General features: G+C 42.5%; 1 protein-coding gene across 4 annotated transcripts in view; it reads right to left on the bottom strand.

Moving 5' to 3' along the window:
- Window positions 1-12,469, bottom strand: part of stat2 (signal transducer and activator of transcription 2) — a 32,183-nt gene that overhangs the window by 9,369 nt on the left and 10,345 nt on the right. For 2 of the 4 annotated variants that reach the window (XM_054783654.1, XM_054783652.1), the window contains exons 10-20: window positions 12,362-12,451; window positions 10,224-10,283; window positions 10,133-10,153; window positions 9,955-10,048; window positions 9,124-9,189; window positions 8,915-8,998; window positions 7,651-7,749; window positions 4,664-4,799; window positions 4,519-4,571; window positions 4,359-4,444; window positions 4,135-4,268 (exon numbers count right to left, since the gene is read on the bottom strand). In XM_054783654.1, the coding sequence (XP_054639629.1) occupies window positions 4,135-4,268; window positions 4,359-4,444; window positions 4,519-4,571; window positions 4,664-4,799; window positions 7,651-7,749; window positions 8,915-8,998; window positions 9,124-9,189; window positions 9,955-10,048; window positions 10,133-10,153; window positions 10,224-10,283; window positions 12,362-12,451 (923 nt within the window). Of the gene's footprint in view, window positions 1-1,974; window positions 2,046-4,134; window positions 4,269-4,358; window positions 4,445-4,518; window positions 4,572-4,663; window positions 4,800-7,650; window positions 7,750-8,914; window positions 8,999-9,123; window positions 9,190-9,954; window positions 10,049-10,132; window positions 10,154-10,223; window positions 10,284-12,361; window positions 12,452-12,469 lie in introns of all 4 variants that reach the window. The other 2 variants (XM_054783655.1, XM_054783653.1) reach the window with 2 other exon arrangements.

The following is a 12,469-nucleotide window of genomic DNA, read 5'->3' as shown; positions in this document are numbered from 1 at the left end:
TCATCAGGACGAAAAAGGTTGTTTCTACCTTTTTGCGTTCTTTAGTAACCAGCAGTAGAACACAGGGAAGTTTCAGGAAAATATCAGTTCCCGACTTAAAAATGTCGACATTTCAAGCGTAACTTTCACTTTGCTTTTGTGACAACAACACAAAATACCAACAGATGTCCAAATATGACACCATCAACTGACGCTCTTCCACTTCCTCCTTCCTGTCACGTGTGATGATCCCTCCCCAGCTCTTATCCAATGCGCTTCTGCCACCTTGTGGCTGATTTTATGGCTTAAAATTGCTCTGAAGTGTTAAGGCAATAGCGCAGAGATGCATCATCACCTCTTCTTGCCTCTTGCACAAACCCCCCGCCCCGCAAAAGACGTAGAAATACGTTGTCGTTGCTGAATGAGTTACATTTCATTTTATAGTTTCTAAAAAGACATCATTTTCCCTCAGAATATCACAGGTTTTTTGTAAAATTGTGACTTTTTTCTGAGTTTTTTCCTGTTAAAATGTTTGTAGACTTTATTTTTGTAAAATTAGAGCAGTTTTTTTTCCCATTTCTGCTGGGTTTTTTGTCCTTTTTGTAAATGTCTTCTAGGACTTTATTCCCACAACATTTTGTCCTTGTCGCTTTCTTCCCCCCAACCCAACTTTCCAAAAAAGAACAATTTTATTTGGTTTAGTTTGTTTCTCAACTTTCTGCAACTAAAAAAAAAGAACTGAACTTTTCTTGAGCGCATTTGCCACCAAAGATGTATTTAAACGTTCCTTTAAACCTGAATGCTTGCTCCCAAACATGCATTGACACGTCTTTCACGTTTTTTTGAGGCAAAGGTGCAAAAAGAGCAGAGAAGTCACTTTTCAAGCAGTTTGAAGCCACAAGGTGGCAGAAGCACTTTGGATGAGGGCTGGGCAGGGATCATGTGGACGGAAGAATCACACTCGGCAGGAAGGAGGAAGTGGAAGAGCGTGGAGGAGTGTAGCCCGCAGAAATGTACGCATTGTAGCGACATTTTAAGGCATGCACACGCGTGCACACATAGTTTAGTTCCAAATGTGAACACTGTAAATAGTTGATGTGTTCTATTTGTACATCAATGGTTATTTGGATGTTTTTGTGTTGTTTATGTTGGTATAGTTGTTTAGATATTTCAGCTGCCACCAAGGCAAAGTGAAAGTTATGCTTGAAATGTGTCTTTTGACAAAAAGCTGCTTTTCTCCCTGTTTTAGTCAGGAACTGATATTTTCCTGAAACGTACCGATATTCCACTGCTGATTACTAAAGAACGCAAAAAGGTAGAAAGTGACTGTTTGTGTCTGATGAAAGAGGGGAGGGTAAGGTTTGCTTTGGTCGGTTCCATGCTGGCTTTCTCTCGCCATACAACACAATATTCTGTCAGTCCAAGCGGTGCACGAAGGGGGTGTCTTTTGGTAAAGGCTGGGATCGAATGAGCTCATATTTCAACTCTATGCTGCTAAAATGTCAAATTGGGACTTTTTTCCCTCTTAATATTTTGACTTTAATTTTGTCAAATTATTGCTGTTTTTTTTCCATTTCTGCTGTTTTTTTGTCGTCGTTTTTTTGGGGTTTTTTTTACATTTTCAACTTTCTTCTTGTAAATTTCCTCTCAAAAGACGACCTCACTCTCGTAATATTTTGACTTCATTCTTGTAACATAATCATTTTTTCCCAAAAATGTCAACTTTACTTTGTTTACTTGTTTCGTATTTTTTGTCATAATATTATGACTTTGAATAAACTGCCTCCCCCCCCCCACATTTCCACACTTGGCTAGTCGAGGGACATTGTTGACCTCCAAAGACGAATGCTCCACACAACGCTAACTGAAGGACGACTGCACTAATCTTCATTCCTTCGTCTGCAATCAAGCGTGTTGCTGTCAGCTCATCACTTCTTCTTCATAATTCTTATTCTTATTCTTATTCTTATGATGCTGGTTATGTTGCACGCTCACTTATATTGATGGACGGCTTTGGGAAGTACTGCAGTGCTGCGTTATGACGCCCTTCTGTTGGCAAAGGGTCCCTGTTGGATACAGGAAGTGACCAAAAGGATTAGCTGCGGGGTGGGGGGTGGGATTAAATAAGACACGTGGAAGTGTGATGCGCTTGCAAAGCATCTTCACCATCGCGTTTCTTGGAGAATTGTGACTTTTTTTCTTCTTTTTTTGTATTTTTCCTCTTCATAGTTTGACTTTTTTTTAATTTTTTTTTTTACATTTTCCAACCATTTCAATGATGACGTTACTCTCTCTCTAATATGTTGGCCGCAACTTCCCCCTTTATGCTACTAAAATGATTTATTTTTCCTCCTAATATGAATAATAAATACAGACCCTTTCCAAAAAATGAGAATGTCATGGAAAAGTTGTTTAATTTCCATAATTCCATTCAAAAAGTTAAACTTTCATAGATTATAGATTCAGGGCCCACAATTTAAACGATTTCAAGTATTTATTTGTTTATTTTTACTTAATTTGGGCTTCCAGCTCATTAAACCCACAAAAACAGGAATTCAAAAAATTAGAATACTGTGAAGAAATCAGCCCAAATTTTGCAGGGCATGAATGTTTTAAACTGAGTGTCACACACTAATCATCTACTAAACTCAAATCACCTGCACAGGCTTCCCCAGGTGTCATTAAATTGCTTCAGTTTGGTTCAATTGTCTCAGTTGGGTTCAATATGGGGAAGACTGCAGACATGACAACTGGCCAGAAGACCATCATTGATACCCTCCATAGGATGGGTAAGCCACAAAAGTTCATAGCTAAGGAGGCTGGTTGTTCACAGAGTGCTGTGTCCAAGCATATCAATGGAAAGTCTAGAGGAAGGGCAAAATGTGGCAGGAGAAGATGCACCAGCAAAAGAGATGACTGTGGGCTTCAGCGGATTATCAAACAGGGAAGATTCAAGAATCTGGCAGAGATCCAGAAAGAGTGGAATGAGGCGGGAGTCACAGCTTCAAAAACCACCACATTCAGACGCATCCGGGAGATGGGCTACAACTGTCGGGTTCGTCGGGTCAAGCCACTTGTGAACCTGAGCCAACGTAGGAAGCGTCTCCACTGGGCCAAGGAGAAGAAGGACTGGACTGTTGGCCAGTGGTCCAAGGTCCTCTTTTCCGATGAAAGTAAAGTGTGCCTTTCATTTGGGAATCAAGGTCCAAGGGTTTAGAGGAAGACGGGTGAGGAACAGAACCCAAGCTGCCTGAGGTCCAGTGTGAAATATCCACAGTCCGTCATGATTTGAGGTGCAATGTCCGGTGCAGGTGTTGGTAAACTCTGCTTTCTTAAATCCAAGGTCACCGCAACAGTCTACCAGAATGTTTTAGAGGACTTCATGATTCCTTCTGCTGAGGATCTGTATGGAGCTGCAGATTTAATCTTCCAGCAGGACCTGGCCCCTGCCCATACCGCCAGAAGCACCAAAACCTGGTTTGATGCCCATGCCATCACAGTGCTTGACTGGCCAGCCAACTCACCGGACCTAAACCCCATTGAGAATCTATGGGGTATTCTCAAGAGGAAAATGAGGGGCACCAGACCCAACAACAAAGAAGAGCTGACAGCAAGCATCAAGGAAATCTGGGCTTCCATAACTCCCAGGCAATGCCACAGGCTGATTGCTTCAATGCCACGTGGCATCGAGGCAGTGATTAAGGCAAAGGGATTCCCAACCAAGTATTGAAGATTGACATATCGTTTTGAAAGTACCATATTTTGATTGATTTGATGTGATCCTAATTTCTTTCTTTTTTTCCTGCAAAAACTGAGAAGTAAATGGTGATTTCTTCACAGTATTCTAATTTTTTGAATTCCTGTTTTCGTGGGTTTAATGAGCTGGAAGCCCAAATTACGTAAAAATAAACAAATAAATACTTGAAATCGTTTAAATTGTGGGCCCTGAATCTATAATCTATGAAAGTTTAACTTTTTGAATGGAATTATGGAAATTAAACAACTTTTCCATGACATTCTCATTTTTTGGAAAGGGTCTGTATGTACTTTTAGAACATGCCGTGGGCCACAAATAGCCCCCAGGCGGCACATCGGACGCCCCCGGTGTAAACACTGCCCCTTCTATGGTAAATAAACGAAATGGAAGCTCCTCACCAGTTATGGTTTCCACCCAGGAGAAGGTGACTCCACCAACGACGCTCTCGCTGAAGCGTATTAAGAAGGTGCCCCCCTGTTTCTTCTTCAGGAGGGTCCTCTCTTTGCCCTTGCTCACAAAGCCCATGATGAGGCTGCCGTACACATGGGGGGGGGGGGGGGGGGGGGGGGGGGGGTGTTGAGGTGCGTTGAGGACGAAGGCTCAGGGTGTCGTCCATACGTACCCGTCCCTCCACAAGTCTTCCAGGTAGCTTTTCACCATCACCACGATGCCGTCAAACCACACCCAGAACGTGTCAGGACTCTTTTCCTGCACCGGGACACGGCCCAATCAGCCTCATTCACTGCACACGCACGCATCCAACGCCCGCCTCTTGACCTCACCTTTGAGAACTTGGCCCAAGGTACACTGCAGACGTCGTAACTCTCTTGCTTGTCTGGGTGGGGGACAAAAAAATAAAGTTTAAAATTTTTTTTTTTTTAATGCAAAACAACCACAGACGTGAAACACAACGTTTGCAAGATTTACCAAAAAGTTTTTGTGCGATCATTTCCAGCTGATCGTCGTTCAGACCTCGTTGGGCGGCAGACACAAACTGCCAACTCAGCATCTGGCCAAACTGTTGCCAAGTGGCCGCTGGGGGGTTAGCGAAGAACAGTATGTCCTGCAAATAAAATATATACTGTATATATAGATATAGATATAGATATATAGATATATACAGTACAGTACAGTACAGTACAGGTCAAACCTTTGTTTTTGTACATCGCAGTTTTTGTATGATTTGGTTTTTGTCCAAATGTTCACCAAAAAGCTGGGATGTGTTTAAAACTGCAGCGGGGAGGGAAGATTGTACTGTTGATTTGGATGAATATGCTTCTGCTGTTACTGGCTACATTAGCACATGCATAGAGACTGTTACCACCACCAAGTATTACAGAAAATACCCTAACCAAAAACAGTGGATGAACTGTGATGTAAGGGCTAAGCTACGTGCTCGTTCGACTGCATTTGTCATGGGCACCGCTGATGACTACAAAAAGGCCAGATATGACCTGAGGAGGTCCATACGAGAGGCCAAAAGACAGTACAGACAGAAGCTGGAGGGCTACTATTCCACCTCAGACCCTCGGCGCATGTGGGCGGGGCTCCAGCACATCACAGACTATCGACAGCAGAGTAGCGTAGTCACGTCCAGCCAAACCACACTTCCTGATGAGTTGAATGAGTTCTATGCCCGCTTTGACACCCAAACTCCTGATGAGCAGAGAGGGTGGCTGAACCTGGGGAGCACACAGGACTCACCTCTCATGGTGACATCAGCTGATGTGCGCAGGGTTCTGAACAAAACAAACCCACGAAAAGCAGCAGGCCCAGACAACATCTCAGGACGTGCACTTTGGGTTTGCTCATCAGAGCTAGCTGATGTGCTTGCTGACATATTTAACCTGTCGCTTGCACAAGCATCTGTACCGACCTGCTTTAAGTCCACCACCATAGTGCCCGTACCCAAGAAGAGCAACGTGACCTGCTTGAATGACTATCGCCCTATAGCACTCACTCCTATTGTTATGAAGTGCTTTGAAAGAATAGTCATGACCCACATCAAAAAGAGCATCCCGGCGGCAACTGTGGACCCTCTACAGTTTGCATATCGCCAGAACCGGTCCACGGATGATGCAGTCAACACTGCCATCCACACAGCCCTTTCTCACCTACAGGGCCAGGACACATACGTCAGAATGCTATTTATAGACTATAGCTCTGCTTTTAATACAGTCTGCCCCCACAAACTCACAAATAAGCTCCTCACACTTGGCCTGTCTCCCTCCCTCTGTAACTGGGTGTTTAACTTTCTCACAGGCAGGCCCCAGTCAGTCAGAGTCCACAACCGCACATCCAGCTCAAGAATTGTGAGCACTGGGACCCCACAGGGGTGTGTGCTGAGTCCGCTCCTCTACACGCTCTTCACCTACGATTGCGTGGCCTCCCAGAACAACACCAGCATCATTAAATTTGCGGATGACACTACAGTCATCGGACTGATCACTGGTGGTGTTGAAACATCATACAGAAGAGAGGTGGCGGACCTCATAGCTTGGTGTCGTGATAACAATCTCCTTCTCAATACAGATAAGACTAAAGAGATGATCATCGACCCAAGAACAAGGGAAAAGGAGTCGCATAGACCCCTGTTTATTGGTGAGACTGAGGTGGAGAGGGTGAAAACCTTCAAGTTCCTTGGCACACACATCAGCGAGGACCTCACCTGGTCTCACAACACCCAACAAATTCTGAAGAAGTCCCAAAGGAGACTGTACTTCCTGAGAAGACTAAGGAAATTTGGCATGTCCACCACAATCCTGAGTTGCTTCTACAGATGCACTATGGAAAGTGTCCTTACCGCCTCCATCACTGTTTGGTACGGTAACTGTACAACACGTGATAGGAAGGCACTCCAGCGGGTGATCAAGACCTCACAGAACATTGTTGGGGCAGCCCTCCCCTCACTGCAAGACATTTATAAAACTAGAGTCCTACGAAGAACACACAACCTCATCAAGGACAGCACACATCCACAACACTCATTATTCACACTCCTACCGTCAGGCAGACGCTACAGGAGTTTGAAGTCCAGGACCACAAGGCTGGCAAACAGCTTTTACCCACAGGCCATCAGGCTTATCAACGAAGCACTCGCACACGCCGCACGCAACACACTCATAGCACTTTATTTATTTATTTATTTATTTATTTGTATTATTTGCTTGTATGAATGTCTCTTCTGTTGTTGTTGCTTAATTTATTGGTATATATGTTTATGTGTTTATGTTTCTTATGTTCTTATTCTTTCTTGTGTTTCCTTTCTTTTCTTGGGAGAATGAACAGAATAAGATTTTCATTGCATAGTATAACTGCTATTTTACCATGCACATGACAATAAAACTCTTGAATCTTGAAAAATGATTCTCATTATTGCACGTAACTTTTATTTTCTGTCACAAAATGTAATAAAAAAAATACTATTAAAAGCTGTATTTATTTTATTTATTTGTGTCCCAAAAAGCCAGGTTGACACATGAATAAAGACACTAGCACACCTGACAACCTTCAAGACATTTTTGGAGTGACGCCCCGTCAACACCTCACCAGCACCCTTCCACTCCGTTTGCCCTGTGCCGTATGGTTCCGTGGAATGGAGCGGCCAAACAAAGCACTTTTTAAAAATCAAGTGCGACCGCTAAATAACCCGCCACGGGGCCGAAGAATGTGGCGAGTGGCGGCAATTTGATGCAGAAGGTGAGAAGCGCCATCGGATCCCATCTGGACGGGATGTACGGGTGGTCTGCATCAACAATAACTTCCATCCATTCATCATTTTCCAATCGCTCACGCTGTTTTCTGCTAAGATTTTGGGATGTCTGGGATGGATGACTTGGGCGGACACGGCCTGGGTTTTCATACATTGGGGTTTGACTGCGTAAGATGAAGAAATGCTTTGTGTGTCGTCTCACTTTGGTGTCCAGGCTGAGCGTGTTGAACCACAGCACGGACGCCCAGGCGCTCTGCTGCTGGCTGGAGTTGGAGATGATGACCACCGGGAGGGAGGAGGCCTGCCATCACAGCAAGGAATCAACTTTTATTCCCACCTCACATCTCAAATCCATGCAGGTGCAAAACAAACATAGCACCACTTTCTAGGAAAATTCACTTGAGGTTTATTCTTTTTTTTTGTTTTTAGTTTTTTTCCCTCTTAATATTTTGACTTTATTTTCATAAGCTGTTTTTTTTTCCCAATCTGCTCTTTTTTTGTAAATTTTCCAACTATTTCAGCTTTCTTCTTAGAACTTTTTCCCCAACCCAATTTTCCAAAACTTTATTTTGTTTTGTTTGTTTCTCGTAATATTGACTTTTTTTTTTAAACAACGTCTTTCTTTAATATTTCAACTCTATAATACTGAACTTATATTATTTTTACTCATAATAACACAAGTTTCTTGTAAAATTGTGACTTTTTTCAGAGTTTTTTCCTCTTAATATTCTGACTTTATTCCCAAAACATTAGAACTTTCCCCCAACCTCATTTTCCAAAAATGACAACTTTATTTTGTTTTGTTTCTCATAATACTATGACTTAAAAAAAAAACGTCTTGCAATGTCCTTCTTTAATATTTCAACTCTATACTCCTGAAATGATATTATTTTTACTCATAATATCACAAGTTTCTTGTAAAATTGTGACTTTTTTCCTATTAATATTTTAACTTTATTTTCAAAAGCTGTTTTTTTTTTAAATTTTCAAACTATTTCAGCTTTCTTCTTCTAACTTTTTCCCCAACCCAATTTTCCAAAAATGTTTATTTTGTTTGTTTCTCATAATGTTCTGACTTAAAAAAAATATTTTTACTCATAACATCACAAGTTTTTTCCTCTATAATATTCTGACTTTATTTTCGTAAAATTATAGCCGTTTTTGTTCATTTCTGCTGTTTATTTATTTTCCAACTATTTCAGCTTTCTTCTTGTAAATGTCTTCTCATAATGATGTCTTTATTCACACAATATTTGGACTTTATTCTCGTAACATCATAACTTTTCCTCCCAATCTAATTCATATTTCAACTCTATGCTTCTAAAATGATATTATTTTTCCTCTTAATATATTTTTTTTCCCATTCGTGCTGTTTTTTCTCTTGTAAATGTCATTGTTCTGACTTTCTTCCCATAATATTTCTGAGGCATATGTGAGATGGAAAAGAAAGAGACAGTAACAGATACCTGCAACTTGACCGCCACACCTTTTAGCTCAAACAAAGTGTCAAAGTAGATGATGTGCAGTTCCTCTGTCACGCTCAGGGAAAGCTTTCACCACGAGAACACACACACACACACACACACACACACACCACCTGCAGGTTAGGTAGTGAAATTGTAGACCAGGCTGATACGCATGCAAGGCTTTCCTCATGTTGTCTGGGTTGACTCACATCGTTGGCTCCTTTGCCGCCTCCTCCTGACTTCTGCTCCTTCAGAGTCTGCGGTGGGGGGGAATGCTAAACATTTTATAGAGTCAAATACTGCCGTAACAAATGACGATATCAGGGTCTGATACAGTTACCGTACTGCAACGAAATGACAAAATGTTCCCTGTTGTTGCAGAAGAAATGATTTCTTAAGAAAAGAGAGCGCCTGCATAAAGACAGGGAGTTTGCTTGCAGTTTATCTCTTTTGCAAAAGAGGTCAGGCAACATACAGAGTGCAGGCGGTCTGCACATGTCTGGCCAAGAGTGGCCCCCTGACTACAACTGTTATACTCCACTGCATGCAAATGAATGACATTGTAAAGGAAGGGGGGGGGCAGCATGGCTCAGGTGGTAGACTGGTCGTCCCCCAACCTGGTTGCGGATTCAATCCTCCCGTGGTCATGTCAAAGTATCCTCGGGCAAGATACTGAACCCCCGGTTGCATCAGTAGGTAACTGGGCTAGCAGTGGTAGCGCTTTGAGCGCCTTGGAGGCGGCAAAGCGCCATACATGTGAAAGACCAGATACCATTTACCAATCACTTCCCCGATGCTGCTTTGTCTATGGGGGGAGCTTACATCCCAGAGTGACTTCCTCTGGCGCCGTATGTCACAGCCACACTACAGACAAACCCCTGCGGAGAGGCCCACTAAGTTTGGACGGGCTGCAGGATGTATTCACATACTAGACTTCAAGGACTGCAAAAAGCAAGACTTAAGACTCGTACAATAAGTTACATTTACACACGCAAGCTAGAAATGTTCCCATCACACCAAGCAGACTTGTCATCACTCACGAGGTGCCTGAATTCGGCCGCCATGCCACCGCTCTGACTCTCTGCCATGGTCAAGGCTTTGGTCACGGTGCCCAGGAGGTTGAAATGACGATATCTGCCAGCGCAAAAAACATTCCACGGTGAACGGCATGCCATGTCATTCCAAGGCAAGTCATCAACCATAAAACATGGACATTACCCTTTTATCTGAGGTGCCTCGCTGGTTGGAGAGGGATGTGAAAAGGTTTACAGAAGGTTTTAAAGAGGGGCCACGAATCAGAGTGTCTTACCAGTCCATCGATGTGACGACTTTCATGGAACGGTTCAGCTCAGGAAACTTGACCAGAAGCCTGGAGGCAGATGAGGCAGCTTATTCAGTAGGTTTCCGCTACTGGAAATATTTCACCCCAGTCTGAGTCCCACTGCTCCCCACGCAGGTAAGCGCTCACCTGACCACTTCGTTATCATTACTGTACAGTATGCACTGCAAACCTCGTTATCTGACGCCTTGGCATCGTGTAACACGAGAATCCAATCCATGTTGTAACAACATTTAGAGGAAAAGAGAAAAGCATAATAGGTTGAATTTGCTAATTATGCTTCCAATTGTGTCTTTGTTATCTTTTTACATCCATATCCTTGCTGCCTCAACGTCTTTGACCATTGCCTGGACTTCACCATGGACCATAAACACCACGCACTGGAGCTGAGTATCGCAGTCGTTTGTTGTTCGTTCTGATTCTGTCCACATGTGCAGGTCTTTTCAGCACCTGATTGAAAAGACCTCACTCTGTTTTTATGAATGGAAATCTTTAAGGGGTTGAATCATTTTGTCAGTGAAGAAACCACAAGCAGGACATTTGTTCTTGTATTACAAAGAGTATTGTTGGAATTTTAGTTGGAATCCTAAAACCCTTATCGGCAACGGGAGTTGAATCATCAACTGTACTTACTCACGGTGCAATCAACTACTGCTACCATGTGGGTAATAAACAACAACTAAGCGCTAAACACACCATGCGACTTTAACTGTTATTTACAAGTGCCCACAGGGCATGCTGGGTACTCCTGTGGCAACAACAATCTGACGTATGACTTATAAAATGTTGGATATCAGCAGTGTGTGAACGCCTCTCCTTGTTGACTTCCCTCCTCAACATGTTTAGTAATCAAGCAACATGCCACAAGCTACCCAGCATGCCTTGCGGCGAGGATATATGGGTGTAATTTTGTCACGGGTGCTGTGCGTAGACGTTTACATTTGTACGCCCACATGGTGCAGTAGCTAGGTTACGTTATGTGTTGTGTTGTTTAGATCGGTTTTCCCTACAAGCTACAGATTGCGTCTGACTATTTCCTGTGCGCCGCAAGCGTGCCACAGTAGCCCTGCAAGTCATGCTGCTAGCTACACTTTCAATGTAAAAGGTTTCATAAAAGGTCATTTGGAAATGCCCGGTGGGCCAGATTCAGACATTTGGTGGGCCTCATGTGGCCATCCTCTTCATCCTGAAAGTAGTTCATTCATCATTTATTTGAATGGTTTTATTATTACAGTCGTCCCTCGTTTATCACATTTAATTGGTTCCAGGCCCAGATTCAATTTCAATACATGGAATATTTTTACCGTTTAATGGTTCTTACCATTATTAGAGCCCTGTAGACATGCAATAACACCCCTATAGTCACCTTACGCTTGTATTACCCAATATAGTACCCATAGCAAGAGAAAATAAGCCATCTTAGACGTAAACAAGATAAGATAGCCTGAACCGTTAGCAATGACAGCGTACTTCCTGGTGGCTATTGTTTCATGTCTTTTGAATGCCTTGTATTTGTATTTTAGTTCAATTAGCCATTTTTAGGCTTGAAAACGCTTCATTTAGATGATGAATACGTACAATTTGCTTAAATATGCTTTTTTTTTTTTTTTTTTACTTCAACCATGAAACAGCGATCATTTATTCACTTTTGAAAAACTGTGCTAAAGTGAGGGCGCGACGTTCGAACAGCAATGTAGCGAGGGACGACTGTATACTTACTTTCTTTTTCTTATTTTATATGATTTTGTCCTCTGTTTTCTGTGTTGTTGTATATTAGCTGGGCTAGACTGTAAATCACCCCGCTACCTCAACATATTTCAGGGTTTAAAATATATACATAAATGATTCCAATTAATTATTCAAATAATTGATGAATTAATTAAATGTCTTGTCTTTTTCAGCCCATCTTATGGAACATCCAAAGCCTGACTCATGTCAGCTTCCAACGTCTGAATTTGTATACTAGCTGTACACTGACTACTCTAAAGCATACCCAAGTTTACTTTCTAGAGTATTTGTCTCTGGAGAAGACATAATGAAATGTTTGCTGGGTCCTCACTTTTGGGATATACTGTCCATGTATTTATAAACAAGTTGGGTTTACAGACCTGGTCTTAACGGAGAACTGCAGACCTGTGCGCAGAACCAGGGGGCCCTTCCCCTGAGGCATGGACGGCTGGACTTCAACCACTAAGGAACTTCATGAAACAATGACC

The sequence above is a fragment of the Dunckerocampus dactyliophorus genome, chromosome 8, assembly GCF_027744805.1.
Source record: "Dunckerocampus dactyliophorus isolate RoL2022-P2 chromosome 8, RoL_Ddac_1.1, whole genome shotgun sequence".
Lineage (NCBI taxonomy): Eukaryota > Metazoa > Chordata > Actinopteri > Syngnathiformes > Syngnathidae > Dunckerocampus > Dunckerocampus dactyliophorus.
This window is presented reverse-complemented; position numbering and strand designations above follow the sequence as displayed.